Source organism: Bison bison, unplaced genomic scaffold (genome assembly GCF_000754665.1).
Source record: "Bison bison bison isolate TAMUID 2011002044 unplaced genomic scaffold, Bison_UMD1.0 scf7180017864041, whole genome shotgun sequence".
In the NCBI taxonomy this organism is placed as follows: Eukaryota; Metazoa; Chordata; class Mammalia; order Artiodactyla; family Bovidae; genus Bison; species Bison bison.
Window position 1 is genome coordinate 3196149 of NW_011494613.1, and position 17773 is coordinate 3213921.

Below are 17773 nucleotides of genomic sequence, written 5' to 3' on the forward strand. Positions count from 1 at the left end.
TTATATATATATATATATATATTTTTTTTTTTTTTTTCCCCCTTTTTAGTGTCCTTTTAAAACTTAGATTTTGGGTAGGGGGAAATGTTTTGTTTTTGGCTCTGAAGAATTCACTTATATGCCCAGGAGAGGGCAGCATTTTACTATATCAGTCTCATAAAAGAATTAGCCCTACTTAGACTGTCAATGTTTCTTGTAATTACTCCCAGTATATTTGTTGCTTGCTTATGAATTAACTTGCATTTATGGAACTAAATCATTCCAATCATTTAATTACACCTGAGGAGCTGAACTATAATTGCTTGCTTCCAACTAGGATCTGATATGGCTTGAGCAGTATTAATTTGGTGTTTACTTTTCTGAGTGCTAAAAGCATTAAAATGATTGTGCAATGGGATTACATTTTACTAATTGCTGGCATTCATTAGCTGGGTAAATGATGAGGAAGAGTGACTGTATATCGCAAAGGGATAAAATTATGGTTTTAAATAGTATATTACTAAGCACATTAAGGCCTGTAAGGCATGTTTTAAAATACTCCAGAGGTTATTAAAGACTGTATTTTCTACATGTCTTGCTATATGAATCTCTTATTAAAAGAGTGCAATTATTATTAACCTTTTTGGGCAATATGGAGGGAAATGGCTTCATTGACTGGAACATATTTCTTTGATATTAATAACTTCCTATATTTTCAGTTAATCCAAAAGTAAATGAGGAACTTAGAAAAAGATTGCCAACTCCAGATCAACATATTTAGAGAAAATTGGAATAGGAGAAGCTTGCTACAGCTCTATTTGAGGACTTTTTAAAGAACGCAGAGTTCTAGCTGTGAGGTGAATCTAATTTTATTATTCTCTTTAAAAGCATGCAAAAAAGTGAACTTGCATAGTTTTGATCATATTTATTATGAAAACAAAAGAGAGAAATACCAACAATTCCACAAGCTGAAAATAACCTTTGAAAAAATTAGAGTAACATTTTAAAATTACACACTATGAAATATTTATGTGAAAATATACATTCAAGTAAATAAGTTTGAAATTTTTGCTATAAACTTATGACAAATAGAGTAAAATTTTTATTTTTCTTAAATTGTTGAAGTTGTGTTAATAGTTGGAAAAGACTTAAGTTAAATAAATTGAATAGTTCCCTAACCAAAGGAGCAAGAATGTCTAGACGCTTACCCTTGAACCGTATTTACTAAAATGTAAGTGTGAATGAAAGAACTTTTTTCCTGAGAAAAAAGATTTAATTTCACGTGTTGAAATATACAGTTAATTGTCCTATTATAAGTGTTTTAGAAAACCAGTTATCCTGTAAATTCTCTGTTAAACAAAGGTAAGATTTAGGTGTGTTCTGATATATTGTTTTAAGTTTATTTATCTAGAGTTGGCTTTATTTTAGCCTCAAATCTTGGCGCAAAAACCAGAGACATTGCCAGAGCAAACAAGAACAGAAGTGCAAATGGAGGACTGGTCAAAAGGTAAGGACTTTTAAGGTATTAATACCAAACCCCAGGTGATGTGCTCCTTTAAGGCACTGAATGAAGTGTGTTTGTTCTAACCAGTATATTAGACAGAAGCAGATAAGCACAAGCACACATGCATGCACGCACACACACAAGGAAGGAAGTATACACAAAAAGACCCACATTCTGCAAAAGAGACACAAGGAGAAAGAGAAAAAGGCACAGAGCAAGAGATACTGAAGAGAAAAAGGAAAGCAGACACACAGAGAGAGAAAGACACACACCCACAAAGTGATAGAGGAGATTGAGAGAACAACTAGTAGAGAAATGCATACAGAGAGGTAAGCTCAGAGAAAGAAACCCAAACAGAGAAAGGAGACACAGATATAAGGGGGAGATGGTAAACTCAATGAAAAAGACACAGATACATGTATAGAGGCATACACAGAGAGACGCATGCATAGATACACACAAAAAGACACACATCCTGAGACTCATGGAGGACAAGTACCAGAGTAAGAGAAACACAATGAGGAGACAGACTGTGACAGAGAGAGAAGGGTTGGGCGGAGACGGGAAAGAGACATACGGAGAGGCACCTGTGTGCACACAGACACTCTCAGACAGAGACAGAGATGAGACACAGAGTTAAAGAGACAGAAGATACACACACATGCAGAGACAGACAGACATGTATGGAGAGGAGACACATACACAGAAAAACAAAGACATACAGGCACAGAGACATACAGAGACACTTGTACACTAAAGACTCAGAGACAACCACAGAAGAATAGTCAAAGGGGGACTCTCCCTAGAGTCAGAGCCACAGACACTCGCAGAGGTGTGTAGAGGAAAGCGGAAGAAATACTTCGAAAAAGAGACAGAGACATGAAATGAGTCAGAGACAAGGAGAGAAACAGAAAGAGAAAAGCACAGATGTGCACAGGCAGAGGGAGAGAGCTGTCAGAGAGAAATACAGTTTGAAAGACAGACAAAGAGAGGTCCTGCCAAAGGGAGAAATAGTGGAAGGATGGATGGATGGATGGGTACAAACATAGGTAGATAAGTAGAGGACACCCATCTGTGTGTAGAGCAAGGTAGAATAAGCACCACACAGACGGGTTTTAAAAATGTTTGGTTTTTATTTGAGATCTTTTACACTAAATCTGGATACAGTTGCAAATCTGAAATGCTTGGATAACAAATCATTCTGAATATAGTATGACATATAGTTGAAAACTTGAAATTTTATGTTCGTCATTTTTATGTCCTCTGAATTTTTCCAAATAGACTTATTATCGAAACATTGCACATATCTCTCTTTCCCCTCTCCTTCAACAGGGCTTTCTTCACCATTTACCAACCACACTGTTACCTTTTTCAGAAGGTTAAAGGCCATCTGAGGGAACTCTTCTGTCATCCTTGAACTAAATCAGTTAATAGCTACACATTCTTTTGAGATACAGAAAGATGCTGCACTGAGTATATCTTTTTTGATTTCTCCATTTGTTTTTGATTTCTATATTATCGATTTTCTTGTCATTTATGCGTACCATTAGCAACCTTTCTATTTGTGATTCTAGGCTACTGTTCTGAGTTTAGAATCCACGTAACCGATTGCATTGTGTATAAAGGAATAGCAAGTAATACCTGAGTAATGTATATAGTTAAAGGTTTTAATGAAAAGTTAATAGCTTTAGTGGAAGGATTTTGTGGCACTTGATTTTAGTCTACTCTCTTTATATTCAACTTGTGATAATGATGTATTGGTGTGAAGCAGGAAACTATTTGTTGTAGCTGTTTTTATTCATTTATGCAGATAAGCAGGCAAACACTCTTGAAAAACTCAAAGCAGTTCTTACTCAATGTATGTGCAAAATAAGAAAAGAGGAAGTAAATAACAATGCCCTTCTTGCTTTTGTTCCCTTTTCAGAGGTCACATTGCTATGAAAGCCATGTGGTTCACATTATAGACCAAAGGATCTTTAAGGAGCCAAAGGAATTATTTTTAATATCTCTAAAGAGTAGGGACCGTAGAGGAAATACTTCTCATAAATGTGAAACAACCATGAGAAATGTTAAGGAAGGGAACTGCTGAAGCTCTAGGACACTTGTGGAGAGGAAGGTTTTAGGGCTGAAGACAGATGCATAAATAGTTTGCAGCAGGCACAGACTGCAGGAGACGTGACTGAAACATCATTAAGAAAATTTGCATTTTTACAGACATTTTTTGGACAGTGGAAATAGGACTAAGACATTCCTTAAGGACCTATTAATGAAACATTATTAACAAATAAAGTTAAACAGGTAAATGGAGTATCTTTTGAGTTTTGTGATAACCAATACATTTAAACATATGGTTACTTTTTTGTTATCAAGGTTCATGGGATTTTTCATAAAGCACAGATTGCTTCAAAGCTAGGCTATTCTTATAGTTATTTTATTTAAAGTTATCTTAATTTTTAAGGAAATGGAGCTAATTAATAACTTTTATTATACTTTGCATCATCTTACAAGTTTCATTATAAGGAATGCTGAAGTGGTTATTCTTTTCCTAGCTTTATTTTAGAAACATTGCTGAAATATTTGACATCAAAGATTTGATGAGGTAAACAATGTTAACTGGTGAAATGTTTTACATTTTTCTTGGTTTTTATCATTATTCTCAGTTTAGAAAATGTAAAGCTGAGATTGATAGGCAGGATAAGTGAAGACATCTATAGACTGTACAAGCTTCTTTGTACCCTGCCCTGAATGAATGAAATTTTAGGTTGTGGAAGCAATAGGTGACAACATTTGTGTGTTGTGTAGTGAACATTGATAACATCTTCTGGCTTACTTAAGAAGTAAATGATGTTTTTGTCCTTTCAGGAAAGCCTTCTCTTTTTCAATATTCCTTTTTCCTCCCTGCTTTTGAAGAAAAAAATGAAATGGCGCAGTCAAAGGGCATATGTAAAGTTAACCCTCAGAAAGAACCAGTTACTATATGATTGACTGTTTAGCCTGTCTTAAGCATTTACTTATTATTTACTTAACAATGTAAGAAAAAAGTCTTGGGGATCAGAAATCTCTTATGAATAATTATTGGGAATAGTATGTTAAATTACTGGATAGTTCTTAAATTTTGGTGATTTTTATTAAATTAGCAGAAACACGGTTGTTTTGTAGTGCACAACAGTCTGTTGGAAATAATTTTAAGTGTGATTTATGAATAAACATGTGTGCCATAAGAATATATACCTACAATAATGGTAAAAATGAGGTCTGGATACCAGTTAAATTTAGAATATTGTTAAACTTGTTTAAATTTAGAACCTTTAGGGGTCAGTGTTCCCTAAGAAAGGTTAAAGAAGGTTATTGTGCCTACCCAAATTAAACACTGTCTGCTGTGTTTTAAATATTTCTTACCAATTGAGGGTAAGAAATGGTAGGAATCATACAGCTTGAAGAATCTTTAGACAAAAACCTTTCAATTTTATGAGTTTCTTTAATATTTTTAGGTTTTGTATTTTAGGAGTTATATTTAATATTTGTTTTATACACAGAGTAGTTATTTTCACTTATGTATTATCTCAATTTAAATGTGAAGCACATTTTAAAAACTATTTTAAGCATAATTTTAAAAAGTGAGCATAATTCTAAATCATTGTCTCAATTGAAACTTGAGTTGAAAGCCTTCTAGAACTGCTTATGTCAATAGATTTCTTACATATTGCAGTTTATTGGAGGTTAGCAAATATTTTTAAAAATTTTATCTTGCTGCTCTAAGTAAAAAGCAACTGTCTTCTTTATATGTAAAGAGGACATGATTTTGTTACCATGATTTTTGTGGTTTTTCTATCAAATAACAAGGACTAAAACCTAGCAAAAGGTAACTTATAAGTAGTTTGTTAGTTTCTTCTTGAGTCAGAATACTGTTTAATTTTGCTTGGCATTTGGAACCTGTGTGCCACCTTCAACCTCTTTATTATTGGTTCTTTTATCTTTCTCTCTTTTCACAAATTATGTGTTCTTTTTATGTGTTTTTTTGCCCATATAGTGTTCTGTAACTGAATTACGTCTAAAACTATTGTATTTTTTAAGAGCATTTTATAAGAGTAGACATCTATAGAAAAACAACCCGGATGCTTTTAAATGTCTTTGATCATTATGATAAAAATATTAGAATTTCATGTCATCTTCATAAACTGTTTCAAAGTAGAGAGGAAGGAAACAGCAACTTATGTAAAATGGACATCCATTTCTACCAGCAAGATAGCTGGTAGGAAAAAATGAATCCCCTAGACATTATGATTAGACACTCCTTGAAATTCAAGGTGTTGGAACTGTCCACATAATTGTTTATTCTGTGTTGAATTACAGGATTTGAATTGTACTTAATAATTGTCATTATAGTTAGTAATGGTTTATTTTCCCTGAATGAGTAACACAATTTGTTTTTATTAATTTTGTTTAAATTTAAAGGAAAATTATACTGGAGAACCAATGCATTTAATAATTTCAATAACATGTTATAGTAGAAAGAATGTAAGTTTGGGAACTAGATAGACCTGTGTTTTAATTTTTCAATCTTCTACTGACTGCCTACCTGGACTTAGGTGCAAGTTTCATAATTATTTTCAAACCAGAGTTTTCTTGTTTATGGAACAGGGAGATACTTCCTTTTGGAGAGTTTGGAAGATGAGAGATTGTGTATGTAAAAGCACACATATATACCTACAATACCTGAAATAGGAAACAAGTTTTATATGAATTTCATATACCAGAACAATTATTTTCAATAATGTAGTGGTAGTAATGGTCTTTACAGATGCTTAAAAAATAGATTGTTGACATTTTTTATAGGGCCTAGATAAGTGGTGGTGGTTGCATCATTGTTCTTCCACCCAGCTGTGAAAGATAGTCTATAAAAAAGTTTCGGAAGTATTAAGAACACAAATAATAGTATTTGAAATGGTTATTATTAGTTTTATAGGAAGTTATTCTCTTTAGATATAATGTCCACAATATCAAAAACTTGATATTTTTCAAAGTAGTATAGTTTATATTTAGTATATTTATATTTTTTAGAATAGAATATAAAATCAATAATAATCATTTAGGGTAAAATCTAATTGTGTCTGTATTGAAATCGCAATTGCAGTAATAATCTTCACACTAGTGACATCATACAATTTGCCTTTTTCTTTTGGCAAGGGTGAATATAAGAACGCATTTCTAATTTTTGTTTTGCCATAGAAGGGTTAAAAAAAGAGCATGTCAAGGTCTGCCTAAATTTACTATTTATCTCCATAGGTTCTAACTTAATAGAGTTCTGGTGGTTTCTTACACATGACCATTGAGAATATTTGAAAGTGGTTTTAGGACTGCTGGCAGTGAGCCAACAAGGATTGATTCATTTCCAGAGGAAATGCTAAGATACCCTTAAAAGCATGATTGAGGTTATATTCTTTTAGAAAAAAAATAATTTATTTTTTTAAAAAAATAAGTTTATAAAAATAAATGAGATTCTGAGTGTCCTTGTTTTTTAGGGTTGATATGAATGATTCTGTCACGATTCCTGGCCTCATTAGAAAAATGTAATGGAAAACCAAAAAATTTTTCTACGGACAACTTAGTCTTCTAGCTGGTAATGAAGTTTATTATAAACCATGTTTTGGGATTTATCATTTCTGCTCTTAGTAATTCACATTTATGAATATATGTCATATATATTTTTTACTTTTGTGGGCAGTTTTTTAAAAAGACTTTATTTTGTAGAATAGCTTTAAGTTCTCAGCAAAACTGAGCAAAAAGTACAGAGTTCCCATTGCACCCCTACTACCTAACCCCACACAAGAACAGCTGAGTGGTGCATTTGCTAGAGTTGATAAACCTGCCCATAAATTCCTAATGAGGGAAAATTTTGGGAGATAATAGGACTCTTTATTTCTTTTCTTTCTTTCTTTTTTTTAAAACTAAATTTAGAGTCTTTTAGAGTCTTTTTCAGCCTATACTCTTCACATGGAATTCTTACTACCCTTTCAGTCCTTCATTTTGTAAAAATGATAATCACTAAGAAGACTAAGCATGAAAAATGGTAATTTTTTTTTAATGGGACTACTTCTCCATTTCTATGCTATTAGTATGATCCTCTCTTTTTACAACTTGGAACTATTTCTTTGATTTAAGGAAATGCAATTCTGCTTTTAAAGAGCTGTTTTAAATATATTTGTGACCATTAAAATACATTTTTTTTAATAGAAAAAAACTACTTGAATTTTTCAAAAGTTTTTGGCTTTAACTTTTCCATTCTTAAGAATCTGAGCTCTTTGATAAAAGTCCTCATTCATTTCTGGTTAGGGCCCTTTCATACCAGAGCACTTCCTGGAACACATATTTATGACACAAATCTCAATATAATATTATTGAATCTTAAATTTTTTATTTTTTTATTTTTTTATTATTTTATGAATCTTAAATTTTTTAGAAATTGCAATTTCAGTGGATCATACTTAAGATGATTATTATGGTCTCCATAGTGGCTGCATTTGTCACCTTAGCATGATTGTCCTGAGTGTGCATTGGCATTTTGTTGATTTTGTTGATCTGAATCAATATACAGTGGTGTATAGACTGAATTTATGACCATTTACACAGTTGGTTCAGGTTGACTGACTGACTGTAGAGTAGGACTGATGTGACTACATTTATTCTGTTTTTGGTTGTAAATATATCTGGAAGTTGAATATAAAATTTGGGGTTTAGTATGTGTATATATTTGTGTTTTAATCAAAACTACCTGTCATGTAAGACATCATTATCTTCTGGGAGGAAGTTTCAGATACAAATTTTCTTCATGTTTTGCCTTTTGTGACTTTGTTTTTTCTTGGGGAATAAAAAACAAATTTAGAAGATCAAGCTATAAAATTTTGAAATTGGTTGCATAGATTATTTCATAGTCTGAATGATTGAATTAAAAATTCTAATCTGTAGCTTTGTGGTAAAATTGATAAATTTTGCCAAATGGTATAATTGTGCTGATAAGATGTAAGGTAAAAGTAATTATTTCAGAAAATTATATTTTGACTTCATTTTTAATTTATTTTGTCTTCACATATTGAAACTTTTCTGTGCTTTAAAATCAGGATGCTAGTGAATGAAAAGCTAAAAGTAATCTGTTCACATTGGTAAAAATTATACTTGTATAGATACTGAATATGTTAGTTTTTGCAAATTAAATGTTTGAAGTTAAAAATCAAATACTCTTTTTTAATAGTTTCACTGGCTATACTTAAAATAATGTGATGTACTCTAAAACATGGTAACATTCTTTGATTTTGAGTTTAGAAATATATTCAAAATTAAGCAAAAAATACTCTTATTTCCTTCCTTAATATCCTATTTAAGTTTTATCCTCTCTGTTTCAGATTAATTTTCAGATTAATGTTGATCCCTAACAGATTAAGATAGGTAAGGTTTATTTAGCCTTAGTTTCCTTGAATCCACAACACGTATTGGAGGAAATCTGATAGGAAGAACTGGAGAAATCCATAATTCTGAAAGAATCAGGATTGTGTATAAATTCTAGCATTTTGAGTATGGAATGCAGACTATTTTGTATCCTTTCCATGGATTAAATTAAGTGTAAAGATTTTACAAATTTCAAGGAATTGTTATTTTAAGTAGATTAAATGATTTTTGAATCTTTTGTCAGGAAACCAAATGTTGCAGAATTTGGAGTCACTGAAGGCTTTTATTCAATTGCTTTTAAGAGTTTAAAGTTAAAAAGAGTAATATTTCGGTTCAGCAAATCTGATTTTTTTCCTTTCAGAAACCTTCATTGTCTATATTTTATAATCAGTCGATATATTTCAGCATCAGGACAGTGCTGCATTAGTCCAGGTAAGAAGAGCGAAGACAAAACAAAAATTTTCATTAAAAAAGAAGTCCTAGATCTCCTGAGAATGCAGTGAAGACTAGCGTCGGAGACTTCCTCTGCATTTTTAATAGACCATTGGTCTCTAATAGGTTCTATATTGGTCCTTCTTTACCTTTTTCTTTTTTAAAAGTCTCTGCCTCTCACCACAGTCATTTGAAATGAACAGATTATATACATAGATAATTTTTACTTTTCTCAGGCTTTTTTTGTCTCAGGTATTTAATGCTTTTTTTAAAAGTTAAAAAATACTAACAAGATGGTGATGATGATGTACATTAGTATAGTAGTCACAGTTGATTAATAAAATGAGAGTGCCTACCTTTTCCTTTTGTTCCCTCCCCCACCAAATAAATGGTGAATTTGAATAAAACATACATCATTTGCATAGAAAGTTATGTAATGATGCCATATAGAGTGTAATGATTTCCTAAAACCTTGTATTTAAAGTAACCTGAATTACAATGAGAGATAAACAGAATATTTACCCATCCCTTATGAGCTGCTGCTGATATGTAAATTTATTCTTCTACTTTGCACAAATATACTTTTGAGCTACTGCTTAAACACTTTGAGGTCCTTAGTCAAACAGTTTTAATGATGCCTCCAATATTATGAAAGTGTGACATTTGATGAATGTCTCATATAGTTTTGATATCTAGGCACATGTCAACAAAAAAAATGAACATTAGTTTGTCATGCAACACCTAGATAATTTATAATTTTACTGTTTATATCCATCTTGACATTTTTTATCTGCCAAAGGCAGGTTTCATTTGGAATCTTAATCTGAGATTTATTTGGTGGATCTGGAAATCATAGCTAGGGTTCCCACAGGAAATGGTCCATCTACCAACAGATTAAATGGCAGTCCTGCAGTTGTTAGGGGAGCTCTGCATTTAACACACATGCATACTCATTCAGTCAGCACTGGGGAGAAAAATTAAAGTAGTAACCCAGGTTTAGGAACAATGTAGCTAAAAAGTCCCATATTTGCTGAATGACAAAGGGTTATATAGCAGCATTTCATTTTATTATTCGTGCTTGAATTTCTTGTTTGCTCTGTTGAGTCTGCTGACGAATACTAATAAATGCCTGCAACAATCCAGACGAGAGATGCCTGGCAACAAAGCTATGCGGTGGACCTCCCTGATCTTCTCCAGTTCACAACCTGACCTTTTGAAAAATTGGCTGGGCTAAGCTGCAGAATTTGGGTGTAATGGTTATTGTTAACTCCAGCTTTAGGATTTATTAATTTGTGTGATCAAGACTTACCTATACTTCAAAGTTTCAAAAGACCAAATACAATCATCCATCCATTAGAACTAACATTGTGTTTCAGTGATTTCCACTTAGTATCTGACTGGTGATTCTCCTGTTTTATTTTCCAAATCTAAAGATGATCTTAAATAAAATGAAAGGCACATGTAACGAAATCATTTTTTCTCCTTTTTACAATTGCTATTAAAAAGGTTACCTTCCATAAATGCTTTATGGGATTGTTGAATTCATAGACAATTAGTATGTGTTCATACTTAGCAAACAAAAAATATATAATTAAAAAACCCATTTTACTTGCAGTGGTAGAAATGTAAGACTTACCTAGTTGATTCATATATTTAATTACTTTATATAAATTATTCTTAGGAAAAATTGAAAAGGTTGAAAAGATTAGAAATATAGTAAGTAGCCAAATAGTTCATGTCACGGGGGAATAAAGAGAATATAGAGTACTATTCTGCTAGTTAATCTAATTTTATGATAGTTTTCACAATCATTTTAGCTTAAATAATATTTGCAATGGTTTAAGTAGGATGATATAATTTTTACAAAGCTTTAATTTATGTGATAGTTTCATAAGTTAGGTAGTATAAGCTTTAGGTAATTGTACTGTGTTCATGGTCTTCATATGGTGAAAATGTTAAAATTTAAAAGCTGAAATACTACAATAGAACAGTTTTTGCAGAAATGTGTTGAATGAATATCGATGTGTTCATGACTGTTTCAGGCTTGAAACAAAAACTTTAAAAAATTTGTTTAGGACCACCACTTCAAAAGCTTTTTTAAATAATAAAGCAAAATTCCAGTAAGGTGATTTATATGTCTAGTCATTGGATAACTTGAAATGTGGTATACTAAGCCATTGAATTATCTTAATCAAAGAAGAAATAACCTCACTAGTTCTTTTTGACATGTTTATTTAGAGATACAACCATGTAATGGAATGAAAGGACATAGTTTATTTTGAATTCATGTACAAGTGAATAAATTATGTGACATTCCTAGGTTTCATGATTTTTCAGGTTAATAAACTTTTATGAAGCCTTATTTTAAAATCTTAGAGCTATGTCCAGCCTCTCCCCCATCATATGTTTTTGACCTCCCCTCAGTATATATGATACACCTTATTAGAATTACACAAAACTGTGTATCTGTGCTTTTCAACATAATAGCCAATGGCTCCATGTGCTTTGAATGCTTGAAATATGAGCAATTAGAATACAAAACAATGAAAATTAAAGTTATAGTATCTTCTTCTTCTTCTTCATAAGGCTGGTTAAGCCAAAAAATAAATTAAAAACACCTCAAGAGAGTATACAATATGCAGGTAACAAGTTTGCAGTTTTTAAGCCAAAGATCCAGAAGTTACCTAATTTCTTGTGACTCCTAAATTAGAATCTCTGAAGAATAAGTACCTGTGATCTATTACCCATGGTCCTGATCATATCTAATTTCATGTGCCAGTATAGTAGTGTTCAAATTATGTTACAGAAACATGCTATTTAAATTCCTTATTTTCCTGCTGTGGGAGTGCATTTACAGAAATATCCTCTTAATTTTCTTGCTATGAGATGGACTTTTCTTTCAGGATCTTTTCCTAATGTCAGGATTTCTGAGTTTTGAAGTTCTGTTATTTTTGTAATTTTTCAGCTTTATAATCTCATACAAACTTTATTAAACCATTATGTATTAACTACAAGTTGTAATTAAGCTTGTTAAGTATCTTCTCTTGTTTGTATGTATCTCATTGAACAAAGTAGCATTTTATTTATTTTCCACGTTGATGCCTTTTGATTTTAATAGAAATTTTTTCCTCAATTGTATTTTTATGTATTCTTACTACAGTTTAATAAGAAAATATTTTGCTTTTAGCCAAGTAGATACTTGCAAATAATAATAGCTAAAATTTATTGAGTGTGTTTTCTATGCTGATACTTTTCTAAGAGATTATATAATTTAAATAATTTAATTCTCATAATAACCTTTTGAGTAGGTGCTTTTTTTGTGTGCTTTTTACTGATAGGGAAATTGATGAGAAGTTTATTAATTTGGTAAAGGTCATACAGCTATGTTGTAGAGCTGGAATTCAAACTCTGTGGTCTGTCTTCAGAGTCCATGCACTCTGGTTTTGCTTGGAAACTCTAAATACACCAATATTCTACTTGGAAGGTCTGAACTTTGCTCTTGTACTCACTCATGTTAAGTGGAGTTACTATAATATGGCAGAAGTTTCTGATGTCTTTTATGTCTGGGGAGAGAAAAGCTCATATATGCATCTATATGGAAAACTAATCACCCCACACATAATAGGAAGCAAATAGTCCAAAGTATTTAGTAAAGGGAGTAAAGAGTATTTGTATACATATAGAGATAGATGATCTACATGTAACTTATCCAAGGAATTGATAGAAGTTATTAGGGGCTATGTTGAAACTAATGTTTGTTTAGAAAAATTCTTAACCATTGGAAAAAAAGACATATTCTGTTTAAAATGTGGGACTATAGTAAATCCATCATGAAATCACATTTATACTTATTCAACAGTTAAAAAAAAAGTCTTATCATTTTGATGTTTTTACATAATGTAGTGACAGTATACAAAAGAAAGAAGCGATAAACATGAGATTTTCATTCTTTTTATATTTATAAAATCTAATGCTACAATCAAAGTAACAACCTTTTCAAAAAAAGAAAGATGGAGTATAAAGAAGTGATGACCAATTATGTTAGCAAGTGTCAGACAACATAATTACAAATTGCTTCTTTTATGGTTCATTTTAGATAGTCAGTGCCCTTGAGGAGCACCTGCATGTGAAGGAGCAAGAAATACATTTATTTGAATGCACTTGCCTGTTACACTTCCATCCTTCTTTCTCTTTTCTGCCACTGAGCTCTCAGGTACCTGTGATGTTGCTATTCTGAGTAACCCCTGTAAGATCCCTAGAGACAATTCTAGCTCAACCACTCTGAAGAAACAGCTCTGTAAACAGTATTGACCCCCCAGGGGACCATCAAATCCATTTACACAGATACCAGTTGTCACAAACTATTTACAAAGCCAGACAGGACGGAATTTCCCAGCCTCTAAGAATCCCTATTTGATTCTAACTGCCTCCTCACTTCTGTATAGTAGTTGTGAAGTAACAGTTATTTTTGGCCCTGAGTTATGATTTCTTGGATGGCATCAATGTAGCTGAGTATATTATACATTAATGTATAATTGTCTGGAGAACTGATGTCAAAGGGGATCCCAAAGCGTTCTTTTCTAGGTTAGGAAATAGTATGATGCTGTTAATTTTCTAGACTAAGGAGTTGAGAATGTGATAGCAATACGAACACTGAAATGGTTGACAATACTGATACCTCCAGCGGTAAGGGGAGAATTTGTTAGATCATGAAAATGATCCACAGAAACAATATGAAAGTCACTAGGAAGATACAGGGTCTTCACACCATATCATACAGCCGGCCAACACACATGCATTAAGAGTTTTAAAAAGTTGTTACTAAATTCACCCAGTTTGCCCAGATGAATAAACTGGCTCTAACAATAGCAGTAGGTGGCATTTGAAGCATACTGAGTAATCATCTTCTATAGCATTATTTTCAATGGTGACAGGATAGGTTTACATGGCAGTGATTACATTAGGTAGCATGTAAAAATATTGTATTGTAAAAATTGGAGAATATATTTGTTTTAAGTAGTTAAAATTCATATGTCCAATTAATACAGCATGCCCACAGAAGAGCAAATAAATAAAGGGATTTATTAGTCATCACAAAAAATTTCATGTTATTTGAGGAAAGTTAGATTTCATAGACATGAATTATGAAGAAAAGATTGGTTACATTCTTAAGTTCATATGAAGAAATGAATTTAAATAGTTTTAATTCTGTTAGTCCTAATGATGAAACAATTGACAATGATGTTGATTCAACACTGAAGCAAATTATTAAAGAAAGTTATAGAGTTTCCATTTCAGACCATGAAAGAGAGGCATCAACAGAATAGAGTGTTTTCATCTGCCTAGAGGTAAATTTGAATCGGAAGTGAGTTCTTTTAAACATTTATCTCATCTTTCAACTTGAATAGTGTATGAAACAGACCCATAACTTCACTGTTGCTACACTTTATTGATATATTGCTAATTCAATATTTTTTGCAAGTGATGGGGCTAATTCAACATCTCAACTAAAGTTTTTGGTAGCATCAACCTGTTATTACTTGGTAAAAATTTTTCTGTTGGGCCTGCAAAGTTTAGGAAAAGTAACTGAAGACTGAATTAGAGTAACTAAATGCAGTTTTCTCTTGGTTGGTGAAGGTATTAACTCAGAAATTGAATTTAAGTTGACCTTTGAATAAGGTAAAGAAAATTTGGTAAACTGAAGTATGGTACAGCACCATCTTGATATTTGACCTGAAAAGTCAAAGTGAATCATGCCTGCAACTTACTTTGAAATGTTTCAGAAAAAAATATATATGTGTAGGTAGACTGACATAGAATAAATAATAAAGCAAGTGTGGTAAAATGTTAACATTTGAGGAATCTGCATGAAGGTTATATAGGAACCCTTTGTACTATATTTGCAACATTTTAATAAGACTGGAATTATTTCAAAGTAAAAAGGTAGAAAGAGATGACTGTTGTCTACCATCAGTCAGCTTTCTCATCAGGTTCTGTCTTCTTTAGCATGTTTATGCAGCCAGTGAAGTCTTTTGCATTTGTCTTTCATCTCTGGTCTCCATTGCTTGCCTTTTTTCTGAATGACTTCAGTGTCTTGAAAGGTAGCATTCCCTGTACCTTGATACCTTCATTTATTCCTCTCCAAGTACTTCATCATCAGTCTATTTAATCAACACATTCCCAGATCTACCACATCTTGTCTTTACAATGTTACACATTTTACAAGTTTTCACTCCTCGACTATAGCATCTAGTCCTTTCAAAACACCAAATGTCTTTGTTTTTCCTAAAGCTATTCCTTCTCTTTTGTACTCGTTCTTCCTGTTCTCTTATTCTTACAGTCTGTCCGCTTTTTCTTTACTGAACTCAAACCCTTTGATAGTCCATTACTTTGCATATTTCTGTTTGTCATGGTTTGGAATAAATGCCTTTGTGAAATCATCCCACAGTCTTCCAGCTGAGCATCAAGATGTCTAGTATGTTTTGTTTGTGGTCTTTGTAGCCCTAGCATGCTCCTTAGTACATTGTCTTCAAATTATTAGATCAGTTTGTCTTCTTCACTGGACTGTAGAGTCTTTGAGGGGAGAATCTGTTTCTTACCCGTCTTTGTTTTCCCAGTACTTACCACAGGACATATCACACTGTGGCATTTCCATGGATGATTATTAAGTGAAAGTGAAGTCACCCAGTCATGTCCGACTCTTTGCGACCCCATGGACTGTAGTCTACCAGGCTCCTCCATCCATGGGATTTTCCAGGCAAGAATACTGGAGTGGGTTGCCATTTCCTTCTCCAGGAGATTTCCCAACCCAGGGATTGAACCCAGGTCTCCCACATTGTAGGCAGATGCTTTACCATCTGAGCCACCAGGGAAGTCATTAATTAATAAATAATGGGGTCAAACTTTCTATACAAATGATCAAATTCTGATATAAGGTAATGCAGTATGGCAGAGTACAGGACTGTTGAGACCATTCAGAGGATTTAAGGAAGACTTGCTAAAATAGTTTGTCCGAAAAAAAAAAAAAAAAAGGTAAAAAGCAGACAGGAAGGAAAATTTTATAAGTCACCTTGTTTACTTTAAAGTAAAATTAAATTCTCATTAGAAGAATATGGATAGTTTCAGATCAGCCTCCAAATATCTGATGAACAGTTGCAGTTAGGAATCTAAAACCTTTTACTACAGAACAAGATTAGAAACATCCAGAAATAGAGCCAAATCACATAGTATGAATTCTTCAGAAGTATTAAACATTTAGAATTAAAACCCAGAAGTGCATTAGAAGTTTATGAGTTTATTTTGATAATACTTCAAGAGTTAATGATTACTCGGATCCAGGAGGGATCAGTCAAGAACCCTCTTATTGACAAGGTTCCATGTCTGCTCTGTTTGAAGAAGATATCACATTCACAGGTGAAAAGACCTAATTTAACCAAGAGTTCAGGGATCACAAAATTTGACGTTAGGTAAGCTGAAGTGGAAAAGAAATGCAAAAAAGCAAAATGGCTGTCTGAGGAGGCCTTACAAGTAGCTGTGAAAAGAAGAGAAGCAAAAAGCAAAGGAGAAAAGGAAAGATACAAGCATCTCAATGCAGAGTTCCAAAGAATATCAAGGAGAGATAAGAAAGCCTTCCTCAGTGATCAGTGCCAAGAAATAGACGAAAACAACAGAATGGGAAAGACTAGGGATCTCTTCAAGAAAATTAGAGATACCAAGGGAACATTTCATGCAAAGATGGGCTCGATAAAGGACAGAAATGGTATGGACCTAACAGAAGCAGTAGATATTAAGAAGAGGTGGCAGAAATACACAGAAGAACTGTACAAAAAAGATCTTCATGACCAAGAGAAGCACGATGGTGTGATCACTGACCTAGAGCCAGACATCCTGGAATGTGAAGTCAAGTGGGCCTTAGAAAGCATCACTACGAACAAAGCTAGTGGAGGTGATGGAATTCCAGTTGAGCTATTTCACATCCTGAAAGATGATGCTCTGAAAGTGCTGTACTCAATATGCCAGCAAATTTGGAAAAGTCAGCAGTGGCCACAGGACTGGAAAAGGTCAGTTTTCATTCCAATCCCAAAGAAAGACAATGCCAAAGAATGCTCAAACTACCGCACAATTGCACTCATCTCACACACTGGTAAAGTAATGCTCAAAATTCTCCAAGCCAGGCTTCAGCAATATGTGAACCGTGAACTTCCAGTTGTTCAAGCTGGTTTTAGAAAAGGCAGAAGAACCAGAGATCAAATTGCCAACATCCACTGGATCATGGAAAAAGCAAGAGAGTTCCAGAAAAACATCTATTTTTGCTTTATTGACTATGCCAAAGCCTTTGACTTTGTGGATCACAATAAACTGTGGAAAATTCTGAAAGAGATGGGAATCCCAGACCACCTGACCTGCCTCTTGAGA

General features: G+C 32.9%; 1 protein-coding gene across 3 annotated transcripts in view; it reads left to right on the plus strand.

The window, feature by feature from the left end:
- The window catches only part of MIPOL1 (mirror-image polydactyly 1), a 333558-nt gene that overhangs the window by 84534 nt on the left and 231251 nt on the right, over positions 1-17773 (plus strand). For 2 of the 3 annotated variants that reach the window (XM_010835319.1, XM_010835321.1), the window contains exon 2: positions 1408-1486. In XM_010835319.1, coding sequence (XP_010833621.1) covers positions 1408-1486 — 79 coding nt within the window. Of the gene's footprint in view, positions 1-698; positions 837-1407; positions 1487-17773 lie in introns of all 3 variants that reach the window. The other variant, XM_010835320.1, reaches the window with a different exon arrangement.